The 15,146-nt window shown below is 33.3% G+C and overlaps 1 protein-coding gene across 2 annotated transcripts in view; it reads right to left on the bottom strand.

Annotated features, from left to right (window-relative positions):
• LOC127698550 (anaphase-promoting complex subunit 1-like) overlaps window positions 1-11,770 on the bottom strand; it is a 109,963-nt gene extending 98,193 nt beyond the window's left edge. For both annotated transcript variants that reach the window (XM_052202034.1, XM_052202035.1), the window contains exons 1-3: window positions 11,601-11,770; window positions 9,311-9,515; window positions 5,554-5,721 (exon numbers count right to left, since the gene is read on the bottom strand). In XM_052202034.1, coding sequence (XP_052057994.1) covers window positions 5,554-5,721; window positions 9,311-9,475 — 333 coding nt within the window. In that variant the 5' untranslated portion in view covers window positions 9,476-9,515; window positions 11,601-11,770. The remainder of the gene's footprint in view (window positions 1-5,553; window positions 5,722-9,310; window positions 9,516-11,600) is intronic.
• Window positions 11,771-15,146: the final 3,376 nt, after the last annotated feature.

The raw sequence follows: 15,146 nt of genomic DNA, 5'->3' as shown, positions 1-15,146 counted from the left end.
TGTCATCAATTAACCTCCACCACACAAGTGGTTTGAGGTCCTGTGTGTTCAAAAATTCTCTCTCTAGTTTATCCATAAATATGATTGCGTATTCTGGTGCCATTATGGTCCCCATGCTTGTTCCCATTACTTGTTGGTAATATTTGTCATTGAATCTAAAGCAATTTTTTTAAGTATAAAGTGCATAAATCTCAATAAAATCCAAGTTGGAGGTTTCTTTGTTTCTTGTTTGTCCAATTGTTCTTTTGAGGCTAAAATCCCTTCTCTGTGTGGTATCGTTGTATATAAAGATGAAATGTCAACTGTGGTTAGAATGCTATTTGGTGGTATTTGTTTTAATTCTTCTATTTTCATGAGAAAGTTCTTTGTATCTTTTATGTACATGTAGGATGGTACTTGTTTAATAAATGGTTTAAGGTAATGGTCTACTATTTTGGATAGTTTTGAGGTCGGCGAATCTATTTGTGAACTTATTGGTCTTCCGGGGTTACCTAGTTTAAATGTATTTTTGGTAATAAGTAAAATATAGGTCCTATATTGTTTTGAAGAAAAGTAATCTGTTATATCAGTTGGTAGGTTATAGCGTACCAGTTTAATAAATTCTTTAATCTCCTGTACGATTTTATGATTTATATCTTTTGGAAGTGGTTTGTAAAACTCTTCGTCTGAGAGTTGTTATTCTACTTCTCGAAGGTAATCATTTTGTTTAAAATTACAATTGCTCCTCCTTAATCTGCTGGTTTAATTACTAAATTTGGGTTGCTCCTCAATTCTTCTATTGCTTTGATATCTGTTTTATTTACGTTCCAGTACTTATTATGAGTGGTTCCTGTGGTGATCTCTTCTGTTGTTATGCTGAGGAAATTATCTAATTCTCTGTTTTTCCCGATGGGGGGTTCCATGCATTAGTGGTCTTGAAAGGCCTTGGTTCTTGGTTAGTTAAAGTGGTTGGTCCGAAATGGTGTTTAAGGCGAATTCTTCGGTTAAACAACAGTGTATCTCGTAATAATTGTAAATCGGTTTGGTTATGGATTGTTGGGCTGTAGCTTAGACCTTTATTTAATACTGATTTTTGGGTTTCCGTTAGATATGTTTCTGATAGGTTTACAATTGTATTATCGTTCACTGTACGTTTCTTTAGTCTTCTGTATTTATTTCTTTTGATGAATTTCCTGTTTCTTGGCATGATTTATTTATTCTATTGTTTTCCGAATCTTGTGAAGTATTCAAAGTGAGTGGTACTGGTAGAGATGTCGAGGTTTACTTTTGCTGTGGTCTGAATTGTTTTTCATTTATTTCTTTTTCTATGGATAATTTCTTGGACTCTATTAATTGGGTTATGTGCTCCATTTCCTCTGTCTCAGTTGACTCCTGTAATTCTTGTTTCAATTCTTCTATCTGTTCCATAATTTTTTGACATCTATCTTCCCAATAAGTAGCAAGTAGTTTTACTAGACTTCTTCTGTGATTTAACTGTGCTTGTTCCCAGTTTCTTAACAATTCAGGGGTGGTATCTGGTACTTGTGGTTGAATCGTAGATCGTAGTTTAACATTTAGTTTGCAGTACGTTCTGAAGAGTGCTACATTATCTTCCTTCACTCTTTGTCTATGCTCGTTAGCATTTGGGGTGGTGGTCTCTGTTCCTGTTCTTTTTCTTTTATTTGGATTGGAGTCTTGGTCCTTTCTGTTTTCTGCTATTTGGTACTTTGCGTCTTGGAAATCTTCTTGATTGTCTATGCTGGTGGCTGGCGTCAGCGCTGTTAGCTTGGCGGTTCCTTTCTGATGCAGGGGTTCACGAATACATTAATTTTAGATTAAACTCCGTTTGGTGAACCAACGCCTGTGAAATCGTTTTGGTAGAATACCTGAAGTGGATACCTTGGTATGCTGGGTTGTTCCTACCCGGAAAAGAACAATACACCAAACAATTTGGAAAGTGATCTGTACTTATCTGAATCTAATAGTAATCGTAAACTGTTAATACAGAGATATGTCTCGCCTATTTGTTATTTTGATATTGCAAATGTTGAAACTAAAATAGCAATACTTTAAAATGCAAGTTATGCAAATATTCAAAGTTAATGAACCATGACTGAAGGTACAGGGCTAAGCAATCTCCATGGAAATGAGATGTGCCAATGCTTATACAACTGCAAACCAAATACCATTGACTTTTCATAAGTCATTCCCTTTAAACAAACCTAAACACAAACATTAACGTGTAAACTATGTAAAAGTTTCAAAGTCAATGAACCATAATTAAGGGGTGGGGTTATATAATCTCCATGGAAATGAAACTTGCATTTCATTTGCATACCTAATATCATTGACCTAACATTAGTGGTTCCCAATAAACTGACCTAATCTCAAACTAATACATGTAAACTAAGCAAAGTTTCAAAGTCAATAGACCTTGACTGAGGGATGGGGCCAAATAATCCCCATGGTAATGAGATATGCCAATGCTAATACAACTGCATATCAAATATCATTGACCTACCACTAGTGGTCTCCAATAAACTACCTAATCACAAACTAATACATGTAAACTAAGTAAAGTTTCAAAGTCAATAGACCTTGACTAAGGCAGGGCCTAATCTAGGATTTTGAAGAGGGAGAAGTGACTTCTCCTTCCATGATAAAGAAGGGAGAAGTGGTGAACTTCTTGGAGAAGTGAAATTCCATTACCGTTTCGGTTGCATCGTGTTTTCATGCTTACATGTATCATTAAAGAAATTGTTTTATATCCAATAAAAGATATACTTGCAGTTTTTTCATATGTTATTGTACACAATGTATATATAGAAAGTTCTTAATAAAAAGGTTTAGACAATATATAGTTGTTATTTATTTATTGATACCATAATGTGTTCTAAATAAAATTTGTTGAATGGGACATGAGGGAGTAGCCTAGTAATATTACCAAGATTATGATGCATTAAATTCATGTGCATCTGCCTCAATTAATTTTTAAAACTCCAGAAAAATATGACTCCTAGTTTACCTGATGAATTTCACATGACTGGGAATTAATTTATATCACCATTTGTCATTATTTTGTAACACATTATTGAATGTCCAGGACATTTATGTTAGTTGTAAATTGAGATTATCGTTAAAGATTGTAAGTCTATAAATGAAAATATCTTTCATTCGCAAATTAATTATCCAATAAAGAGCTAATTTCTATCATTTTTTTAAAATATCATCCATATCAACGAAGTGGTCATGAGAAAAAATCCACTGCTGATCACAATCTGGTCGAGTGTCGTACGTTTGTAATCACATTATCCATCAGCTGTCTTTCTACCTTTTATATTTCTATTTTTATTCAATGAATATAATAAATCTACCGTTAATTCTCACCCTTTACCTACCGAATAGTAAAATTGATAGACTCGTGTAGGTAATAAAAATAAAACAAATCAGCTGCGTGATTACGCAACATCCTCAGATGAAAATCATCGTAAAACGATTACTTAAACAGACGGTCAGATTCCGTTTGAACAGTTTTAAAAGTTATATCCGAGGATGTTCAAAGTCGCAGTTGTATTTATTTAATTTGATCGTTTACAGTATTAGTCATGGGTCGTTTTTGAAAATCTTGATTTTCCATGTCAGCCGCCATTTTTTTTTACCTGTGAGACATGTCAATCACAAATTGTCTCCCTTTTACAGATTTTGATAGCAATTTGACTTCGCTATGAAGTCAGTCGGCCGGCGAGTTTTAGCGATTTTCAAAATTCTTTGGTGACTTAAATCGTCATTTCGCCGGCAAGATTATGGCCTGGACTAAGGGGACGGGGCCAAATAATCCCCATGGTAATGAGATGTGCCAATGCTTATACAACTGCATACCAAATATCATTGACCTACCACTAGTGGTTCACCATGAACTAGACCTAATCACAAACTAATACATTGTTGACGCCGACAACAGCATACCTATGTCTCGCTTTTTGACTCTGTCAAGGCGAGACAAAAATCACAGCCCAACAATTGATTGGAACAAATACCAAATCAACAGCCATGGATATTTAACAGAAAAGAAAACATACCACCCAGAGACTTACCATCACTACAAAAGCTGGGATCAATATACTACGAATAATTACAGTTATTTAGAGAAAACTTCAAACAAAAACCATACCTCAATAATAGACTTAACAAATGATAAATGTACCAGTAATACCACTGTGTGCTAATTATATAGAACTTTATAACAATATATATTTATAACTCGAACACTTTCGTTTTCAATCTATTTTTAATCATTCTATTTTTATTTGTACAATAACAATCAACATTACGTTACCAATACTTACCATTATTAATTGTCACGTCATTTTCCATGTACCACTTTGAGTACTCATACCTATTATTTTACATATAAATTGTCCTGATGACGCCTGCTTTGCAGGCGAAACATGTAGACCTTAGATAATAAAACTGCAGACCATTTGAAGTGTTGTTGTCAATTTTGAGTATTATTATAAAATAAATCTTATTTGATAATCATCATCATTTTATTCATGGTACTTACTATGGCACAAACTTTGAAATAATATAGTAAGACAGTGCTTTGAATTTATCACAACTGTCAAAAAAGGAAATTAATAAGAATGATTATTAAAAATCTAAGAAATGGATATCATTTCATATGAACTACAGGCAAATGACAGGTACTGCAAGAAAAGCACACAAAAGACCCTACCCAAAGCCTTGCAAATTCCATGGTTTACAAAGGGAAACCCTAAAAATAATTCATATAAAAAAACATGGCAATATATGGTTAAGATTCTGAGAAATTATCAAAACTTGAACGGAAGGACAAAAGGATGAACTTCCCCTTTACTACAAACCGCTTACTTCAGAAAATGGGGGCGGAGTGAGTATAAGCGCTCACAAACATGTTTAACCCCGCCACATTCTTTGTGTGCCTGTCCCAAGTCAGGAGCCTGTAGTTCAGTGGTTGTTGTTGGTTCATGTCTGTCATATTTGTCTTTCGTAAATTGTTTTGTTATAAAATAGGCCATTAGTTTTCTCAATTGAATTGTTTCATATTTTTCATGTCGAAGCCTTTTATAGCTGGCTATACGGTATGGGTTTTTCTCATTGTTGAAGGCGGTACAGTTGCCTATAATTGCTTACATCCACTTCATTTGAACTTTGGTGGATAGTTGTCTCATTGGCAATCATACCACATCTCCTTATTTTCATATATGTAATTATTAATACAATCTACTAATTTAATACCCGTCTACTTGGACAGAATTTACTAGGGAAGATCATATAACAGAAAGTGTAATATGTTAAAACTTTTTATTAACACACAGCATTTTATATTTTCAGGGTTTCCAACAGTTAAACAAGGGGTTCTTTGTCTGATAAAGAGGAGTAGATTTGCACAGCTACATGTACATTGATTTCTGTTACTCTTCCCTTATAGAAATTTATACAATTGGCAATAAAATATACAGGTATCAAATATTATCCCTGCTGTTTGATTTCAAGCTATTTTAACCTAAATGTCTTTAATTCTATCGTCCTCACCTGTAACACCTGAGATTCTACAGTAAAGGTCTTCATCACTGTCCTGGCCCCATTCTGTCCTCCTTTGCTCCATACTACAGTGGAACCACTCACATACAGTTCTTCATCAAATTCCTCTTCTGTTGCGATTGGGTCATCTATATGATGTCGGAAATGCCACTGCTCTTTCTGAAAATAACAAAAATAAAATGCTTCGCTGGGGCACAGCTTGATACGACCGCAGAGGTCGAACCCTGAACAGTTGGGGCAAGTATGGACACAACATTCAAGCTTGATACAGCTCTGAATTTGGATTGTTATTAAATATTTGACACAGCATAGGTTTCTGACACAGAAAGAATGTGGTCTAAGAACTTGAATTTTTTTAATTTACCTATTATGGTCCAATGTCCAAAATCAAAATACATGGTTAGATTCAGCATATCAAAGAACCCCATATTTTCAATTTTTGTTGAAATCAAACAAAGTTTAATTTTGGACCCCAACTTGGACAAACTTGAAAACTGGGCCCATAACCAAAAATCTAAACACATGTTTAGATTCAGCATATCAAAGAACCCCAATAATTCAATTTTTGCTAAAATCAAACTAAGTTTAATTTTGGACCCTTTGGACCTTAATGTAGACCAATTTAAAAAACGGGACTTAAAATTAAAAATCTAAATACACAGTTAGATTTGGAATATCAAAGAACTCCAATAATTCAATTTTTGATGAATTCAAACAAAGTTTAATTTTGGACCCTTTTGACCTCAATATGAACCTATTTGATAGCGGGGCCCACAAATAAAAAAATCTAAATTCATGGTTAGATTCAGCATATCAAAGAACCCCATATATTCAATTTTTGTTGAAATCAAAAAAAGTTTAATTTTGGACCCCAACTTGGACCAACTTGAAAACTGGGCCCATAATCAAAAATCTAAACACATGTTTAGATTTAGCATATCAAAGAACCCTAAGAATTCAATTTTTGTTAAAATCAAACTAAGTTTAATTTTGGACCCTTTGGACCTCAATGAAGACCAATTTTAAAAAATGGGACCCAAATTAAAAATCTAAAAACACGGTTAGATTTGGCATATCAAAGAACCCCAATAATTCAATTTTTGATGAAATCAAACAAAGTTTAATTTTAGACCCTTTTGACCTCAATATGAACCAATTTGATAGCGGGGCCCACAAATAAAAAATCTAAATACATGGTTAGATTCAGCATATCAAAGAACCTCATATATTCAATTTTTGTTGAAATCAAACAAAGTTTAATTTTGGACCCCAATTTGGACCAACTTGAAAACTGGGCCCATAATCAAAAATCTAAATACATGTTTAGATTCAGCATATCAAAGAACCCCATATATTCAATTTTTGTTGAAATCAAACAAAGTTTAAATACTGGACCCTATCTTGGACCAACTTGAAAACTGGGCCCATAATCAAAAATCTAAACACATGTTTAGATTCAGCATATCAAAGAACCCCAAGAATTCAATTTTTGTTAAAATCAAACTAAGTTTAATTTTGGACCCTTTGGACCTTAATGTAGACCAATTTAAAAAACAGGACCCAAAATTAAAAATCTAAATACACGGTTAGATTTGGAATATCAAAGAACCCCAATAATTCAATTTTAGATGAAATCAAACAAAGTTTAATTTTGGACCCTTTTGACCTCAATATGAACCAATTTGATAACGGGGTCCACAAATAAAAAATCTAAATACACGGTTAGATTCAGCATATCAAAGAACCCCATATATTCAATTTTTGTTGAAATCAAACAAAGTTTAATTTTGGACCCCAATTTGGACCAACTTGAAAACTGGGCCAAAAATCAAAAATCTAAGTACATGTTTAGATTCAGCATATCAAAGAACCTCATGTATTCAATTTTTGCTAAAATCAAACAAAGTTTAATTTTGGACCCTTTGGACCTTAATGTAGACGAATTTGAAAACTGGACCCAAAATTAAAAATCTAAATACACTGTTAGATTCGGCATAACAAATAAATAAATGTGATCAAAGATTTTACAAATCTAATGCGCCATACTGTGCAATTAAAGATTACTTCTTGAAATTTTTCAATATTTGAAATTTGAAAAAAAAATAATATTTGAAGAATAATTCTTTTTATAATTTCTGAAATCTGAAATGAGAAAAAATTGACCCCCCACAATTTCTTTTTATCCCCCCCCCTTTTTTCCCCAAAAAAATTCTTTCCCTCAAGATATGGTCATAATCTCAATTCAAATTTCCAATGGAGTTGGCAACCATAATTACCCATTTAAATTTACCATAGTGCTAACTTAATCTATTTTATAATAGAATTAAAAATATAGTGTCAAATCTTTCATATGGATTTTTTGTAAAAAAAAAAAATGCAACATTTGCAGATATTTTTACTGGTCTTCCTTTATAAATATGTATTTCTTTAAACATAATTTAAAAGCAGTGTAAGGGAAGTAACCAAAACGTTGTATTTGGATTACCTCCCTTACACTGTTTTAAATTATCTTTATTGTTCATTAACCATTACTTTATACATAATTTAAAAGCAGTGTAAGGGAGATAATTTCAATGATGTATTTGATTTATCTCCCTTACACTGCTTTAAATTATGTTTTGTACTAAAGTATTTGTCCATTAACCAGGACAACCTTGTTTTTCCCCCTTTTTTGCCCCTAATTCCTAAACGGTTTGAGCCATAACCCCCCAAAGCAAATCCTAACCATCCCTTTGTGGTATGGAAACTTGTAGTATAATTTCAGAGAGATCCATACACCGTTCCACAGTTATTGTCTGGAAACTAGAAAATGCTCATTTTTGGCCCCTAATTCCTTAACTGTTGGTACCATAACCCCCAAAATCAATCCCAACCTTCCTTTTGTGGTATTTAACCTTATGGTCAAATTTCAAAAAGATCCATTCACTTAAACTAAAGTTAGAGTGCGAAAACCAATATGTATTCGGACGACGACGCTGGACGACGACGACGACGCCGGACGACGACGACGACGACGCCAACGTCATACCAATATACGACCACAAAATTTTTTTGCGGTCGTATAAAAATTACAGTCTTAATATACATGTATAAATTAACTTTTTTGTTTTGTCACTAACAGCCTAAATGAAATGACAAATAATGTGAACAAATGAATGCCAATGTTCTCCCAAATTGTTGATCACTAAATTATATGGTGTTGGTTACCTCTTCGCTTGCGTTTCAAATCATGATTTAGTTGCTGCAGTGTGAATTGATTTTTATTTGTTGTATGCTTTAAAGGGTTACAGAAAACCACAAATTTATATATATGTTCATGGAAATATAACCTCTTCACTTCAGTTTTTTTTTCAGATTTGAAAGTAGTAAGAGTCTTTTTTATCCATGATTTAGCCTTCACAAGCAATGGCTGGAAATTTGATATTGATTGCAAAATGTTACTTCAATTTTTTTCAAGAAAGAAAGAAACATCTTAGTAATTTTGTTACAACAAACATGACAAATATTAATTAGGCAATCAAAATTTAGCAAATCTAAAATTAGCAAACATTTACAACATTTGCAGTACATGACATTGTACAAAAACGACAAAATACTAAAAACTTTATGATAAAACAGCAACAAAAATCACCAAAAATAAGGTTAACATAATTATTTTCCCACTTATTATATTAAAACTCACAATGTGCTAATAAGAATATTACAAAAATATGAATGTTCTGCTATTTTATAACAACATTATTCTTACCTTGTTATTTTCCTGTATAGATATATCCCTGAATGATTTAAGTAGTGGTAAGCCATGCTCAGCCTGTACTGCATTCTGAACCTGTAGCTGAAACTTCCCAGGATGACGTCGGCAAAATTCCCGGCCAAAAGGGACAAAGTCCTGGGTGTCACAGGCCGCTATCATATCATCGACATCCAGGTTGACAGGTTATATATATCTCAAACTGAAAGGCAAGTAATACTAATTAATATAAAAAAAATATTATCTGATACTAATGAAATGTCGATTGTTGTTAACATTGTTAGAGTTTTCCATAGAAAATTTTAAAAAATAAAGGGGAGTGCAAAACACAAAAAAGCATGGTGCAACAAAAGTGAAGAATATTGAGAGAATTTTTAACAAATTGTGGAGAAGGGAAATTAAATACTTGATGGAAAAAATGTATGTACCATCTTTTAATGTGCATACTACGCCTTTCCAAAGTCAGGAATCTGTAAATTAGTGGTTGCTGCAGGCAATATTTGATTTTGGCTTATTGTTTTAACATAAATCTGTTATCTGGTTTAGTTGTTTGAATTGGTTCACATTTGATCACATGATCATCATGCCTTAGTTTTTTCTCATCATTGTACTCTGGCCTGACTGGGTATCGTTTTAAAAGTTAGTGAAGAGTTCCAATAAGACATGACTAGTGGCAAGATACATAAATTTTGTTCCAGAATAGCCTCAAAATCTTACGCAATATGATATTTTTACTTATTATTTCATCATATTCATGAGCATGCGCAAATAGTTCCTATATTATTTGAAAAGAATTGAGGTTAAATGAATCTATTTTGATGGGAACTCTCAAAAGATTTTAACGTGGATGTTATTGCTATTTTCAAGACATTTACTAGACAAGAAATGAAACTAACATCATCATAGATAACTCATTGATGATGCAATGGTAGTTGGTACAAACCTTGCATCATCAATGATATAGTGTTGATCTATATGTAATATAACGGGAGTGAAGTTTCCTACTCGAACTTCGTTGTCTTTCCGTTGTCTACCCAAGTTCTGGGATATTTGACAAACTATAAAACCACGTAGATATAAACAAAATGTTTATTCAAAAGACATATATAAGTTATGGTTGAATACAAGAAATATTCAGTACTTATACAAATACGGTGGCGGCTAGTCTACTTGTCGTATAAATAGAGGTTCCATATCGAAGAGCCCAAAGGATGAGCGTCTGCTCATTTCAAATCCTAAGATGTAGACTGCCCTGAACCCGGTGAGTGACGTCATACTTATAGTTCCTAGGGACAACGAGCCCTGCCGATCCGGATGTCAGGCACATGCAAGAAGTCCTGACAAGAATAATTACATGGCCGGTCTTGGAAGAAAGAGTTACGGAACTATAAATAATACTACAATAACCAAGTTCCCCAACGAAATAGTATAATTAACAAGTAAACAAAGTGACCACCATTACACTAACTTAGTGAACAAGACACTATTGTTAATCAGATTGTCTGATTGGTAACACTTTCAGGGCTTTCTGTAGGTTGGTCAACAATTTCCAATATTATTGCTATGACCTTACAAATTTCATTTGTGCAGGTGTGTGCTTCGTTGTTTTGTTTGTAACTGTTTTTGTTGAATGTGTTTTTTTTAAGTTCCATCATAACGTGTGTATGCCAGTCTATAAATTTTATTATTCAAGATGTTAAGGTTCATCATAACAAACGGACAAATATGGCTGTATTTACACGTCAAAAACTACTCTGAGTACAGACTTAGCATCCACTAGATATATAAAAGTTAAATGCATTTTGTGTTTCAGAAAGATATAATCTTTTTTGGTTTTTGATGGGCATTTTTTTTCCTTTCTGCAGAAGGTGAAAAAATAAACAAACACCTGAGCGAATTACTTTGATACTGTCCACTCAGTTAAACCCTTTAACTCACCTATAGTTGTGTAGATACCTGTTGTCCATGCCAATCAAGGACAATCAATACAATACAATACAGTTTTTACCTGAGAGGGAGCATCTCAAAGTTGTATCACAACTTAGTTAATTTTTACACCTTCTGCATGAAGCCTTTGAAGGGAAAAAAAAATGCCCATCAAAATCCAAAAGAGATTTTATCTTTCTGAAACACAAAATGCATTTAACTTTTATATATCTAGTGGATGCCAGGCATTAAAACTGTTCCAACTGGACAGGTAAGTCTGTACTAAGAGTAGTTTTTGGCATGTAAATACAACCATATTTGTCCGTTTGTTATGATGAACCTTAAACATAATATTCTTTACCAGTAAAAAAGCATTGGTTTGTAATTCGTCTTTATACATCCAGGCACAGTTCCTTAATGGTGTTTTGTTTTCTTGCGCTATATATAAACAAAGTCGTACAGAGGATAAGCACTAATGTATCATGCTTAGATGAAAATCTTTGCTGTTCGAAAAAATCTGCCAAATTGTGAAACCGGAAAACATCAAAGTAATATACAAGACAAATATCGTTCAACTATGAAACACATCCGGATTTATCTGTAAATTAGGGCGAATTTAGACGACATGTTGGTCATTGATATAGTGAGATCTTTCATTGAACATGTATGTCCCGTCTTGCTCAGAGGTGCTTGGGGAATTGCCCACTTTTCTATATATCAATATAATTTTTTATGTTTTCATTTTTTAATAAATAGTCTTTAATCATTTAATTTTTAACTTATTTTCCGCTGGTGGGTCAACATATTTAGTGTGTTCTAGCTCTTATCCATACGATTTTGCTATGCATCATGTATAAACTGCTGTAATAGTAAAATCGTATAGCTATGAACAAGAACACATTAAATATGCGAAAATAAGTAAAATTATAAAGGAATATGAACTAAATAATTAAAACATAAATAGATATTTGCAGGGGCGGATCCAGAATTTTAGGTGTGGGAGGGGGTGGTGGCAAAATTATCGAAATATTCTTCTAAAGTGGGTATACAATCCATACTTTGCAAAATTTAGGGGGCGCACGCCCGCCACGCCCCCGCCTGAATCCGCCCTTGCTTTATAGAAAAAGGGGAGTCCTTTCTTGAAGCGACTGTGTAGAAAAAAACAAAAAATTCGAAGCCACCCAATAAAAAGGCCGCTGTCAGTATGTATTGAACTGCTATTTAAATCAGGTCATACACAGCTCTTAGTCAAAGGTACAGTTAGTTTGACACAAGATGCATAGAACATGCTTAGTCGATCAAAATTCACGTCAATATAATAAACCTTTGATGAAATCGAAAGATTTGGGATGCATCTTTGAACCCAATCCCTACTGCTTAGATATTTATGAGAAAACAAATCAGATACTGAACAAGAAGTTATAATGATTACACTGCCTAAAAGAAACAAGACATAAAGTTTTATTTATATCCACGGTCTATATGTATATACAAGACAAATAATCAAACAGAAGATTGGGGAGCAAGGGCAGTTGTCAATATGCATCTCTTTTTAGAGCCACACTATCAATTCATCAAGAGTTTAAATTGTTTTCATGTAGCAGTTATCAAAGGTACCAGGCTTATAATTTGATACGCCAGACGAGCGTTTCGTCTACATAAGACTCACCAGTGACGCTCAGATCAAAATAGTTAGAAAACCAAACAAGTATCATGATTTTACGCAATGGAAAGAAAATTATTAACAACACAACTTCTAGGATATCCACGTGCTTAAACAAACGTATATGTAATGCCTCTACAGCCAGATTGTTTAACAAAAATGCGCGTGGATATCCACAAATTTTCCCGTGCAATGCCAAAAAGTGACTAACCTGTTTTAGATTAACTTCACTAAATACTGTACGGTCAACAGTGAACGGGAGAGCTTTTTCGCTCTCCTTTTCCTGTGACATTACCTGAAAAACTCAAAACCTTATATATGTGGTAACTTGAACCCAACCTGAGTGTGGTATTCAATATGTGGGACAGACGGGACGAGCGTATTACAAAAGAAATCAAGAACACCTTTACCGCTTTCGTAGACCTAAAAAATTCAAAAGTTTGATATATCAACATTTAGATAAGCATAATCACAATCTAAAATTTATTAAATTCCAACCACTTGAAACCGTTCAGAAACAACCAGGAGAATCACACAAGCAATTTGAAAAATCACGTGAAGTTCGCGAATTATTTTGGATAAAAAGACTTCAAACAGCTTATCCTCTCGGTCTTACTGACAAAATATTAGGACAGGGGAACATAACTAAAACTTCAATCGATGTCATTAATATTGTCGATGAACGACTTAGAAATAAAAGGTCTCATGGCAAACGCAAAAACCGTAATCAACGTATTAAACATCGTATAAATTATACACTTGCTGATCTGTTATCTATAATAAAAAATAATGGCAGACATCAAGTATTATGCAAACTGGGTCAGATACCAATAAGTAAGTTATATGCTATTTTTCTGGAGTGTGATACAATTTCTTTTTTTAGCCCAATGTATGAATACACCCGTATTGTTACAGCCTTTTGTCATCATAGGCTATTTCCTAGTATCGATAAACCTGAAAATCATAAACAGCATTTTCTTAAATTAAAATATATAAATAGAGGTATTGATTTTATTAACTTATCTAGTATATTCAATGACTCTACCATCCAAAGCCAAATCCCTCCATATTTTGATAATAAAGAACCACCTATTATTTTGTATTCTTATAAAAAAAACCCAGCAGAAGTTTGATTTTTAATTATACGTCAGTTACATCGGACGTCAATATAGAAAATAATGTTCCTTCCACTTGAGATTGTGAAACATCTAGTTTTAGATTTGTTCCCTATGGTCATGTCCTTACAGGAGACCTCAACATCGTCGAAGACCGTGAGGTCATAACTTTTCTTAAGAAAGGACCGAAATATCGTCCTCCATCTAAAATAGATTGGAAACAGTGTCGTCAGATCATTAAAGACGCTCTGTCTGTCTACTGTAAAAATTGGTGTAAACGTGAAAAATCTGATAAAAAATCTCTAGACAGTTATTTGAATAAAATTATGAATACTGTTAATATTCGTATATCTCATTTTGAAAACAATTCTGAAATTAGTAATAGGGTCCATGATATATCCATTTCCAGAATAAAAAATAAACTCCAAGTACTCGCAAAGCGGTTTGTGTTCGTACCGGCAGACAAAGCAGCAAATAATGTAGTGGTGGTGTGACGCATATACTACACGGAAGTTCTTCAAAACGAAATTACAAATTCATCTACATTCAGGTCCGTACGCTCCACAGAGGATCAAATTGTAAACAAGCATATCACTGCCACTACCCAGCTTAAGGCCTCTTCCGAACATTTGAAAGTCCCTACTATGTACTGGTTACCTAAATTGCACAAAAAACCATTTAAATTCCGTTTCATCTCCGCATCTAGTAAGTGTTCTACTACTAATCTATCAGTGCTTCTAACTACCTCCCTTACTACTATCAAAGAACTTGTTATTAACTTTTGTAATAAAGCTTATGAAAATAATGGTATTAATTATTTTTGGAGTGTTAAAAATTCTTTAGAGGTTTTAAATAAAATACATGCTTTTGATGGTCCTTTTAATTCTGTTGACAGTTATGATTTTCTACTCTCTATACTACACTTCCACACAATCTTATCAAGAAAAAGTTTTCATATTTAATTAAATGGTCTTTTGAAAAATCTCATTACAAATTTATTTGCTGTAACTCGTTTAAAGCCTTTTTCTGTAACGAAAAAGGAAAGTATGCTAGATACACTTACTGGAAATGTGAAGTTATGATTGAAGCTTTAATTTTTCTCCTGGACAACATATATGTACGTTTCGGC

This window comes from Mytilus californianus, unplaced genomic scaffold (assembly GCF_021869535.1).
Source record: "Mytilus californianus isolate M0D057914Y unplaced genomic scaffold, xbMytCali1.0.p SCAF_4, whole genome shotgun sequence".
Taxonomy (NCBI): domain Eukaryota; kingdom Metazoa; phylum Mollusca; class Bivalvia; order Mytilida; family Mytilidae; genus Mytilus; species Mytilus californianus.
This window is presented reverse-complemented; position numbering and strand designations above follow the sequence as displayed.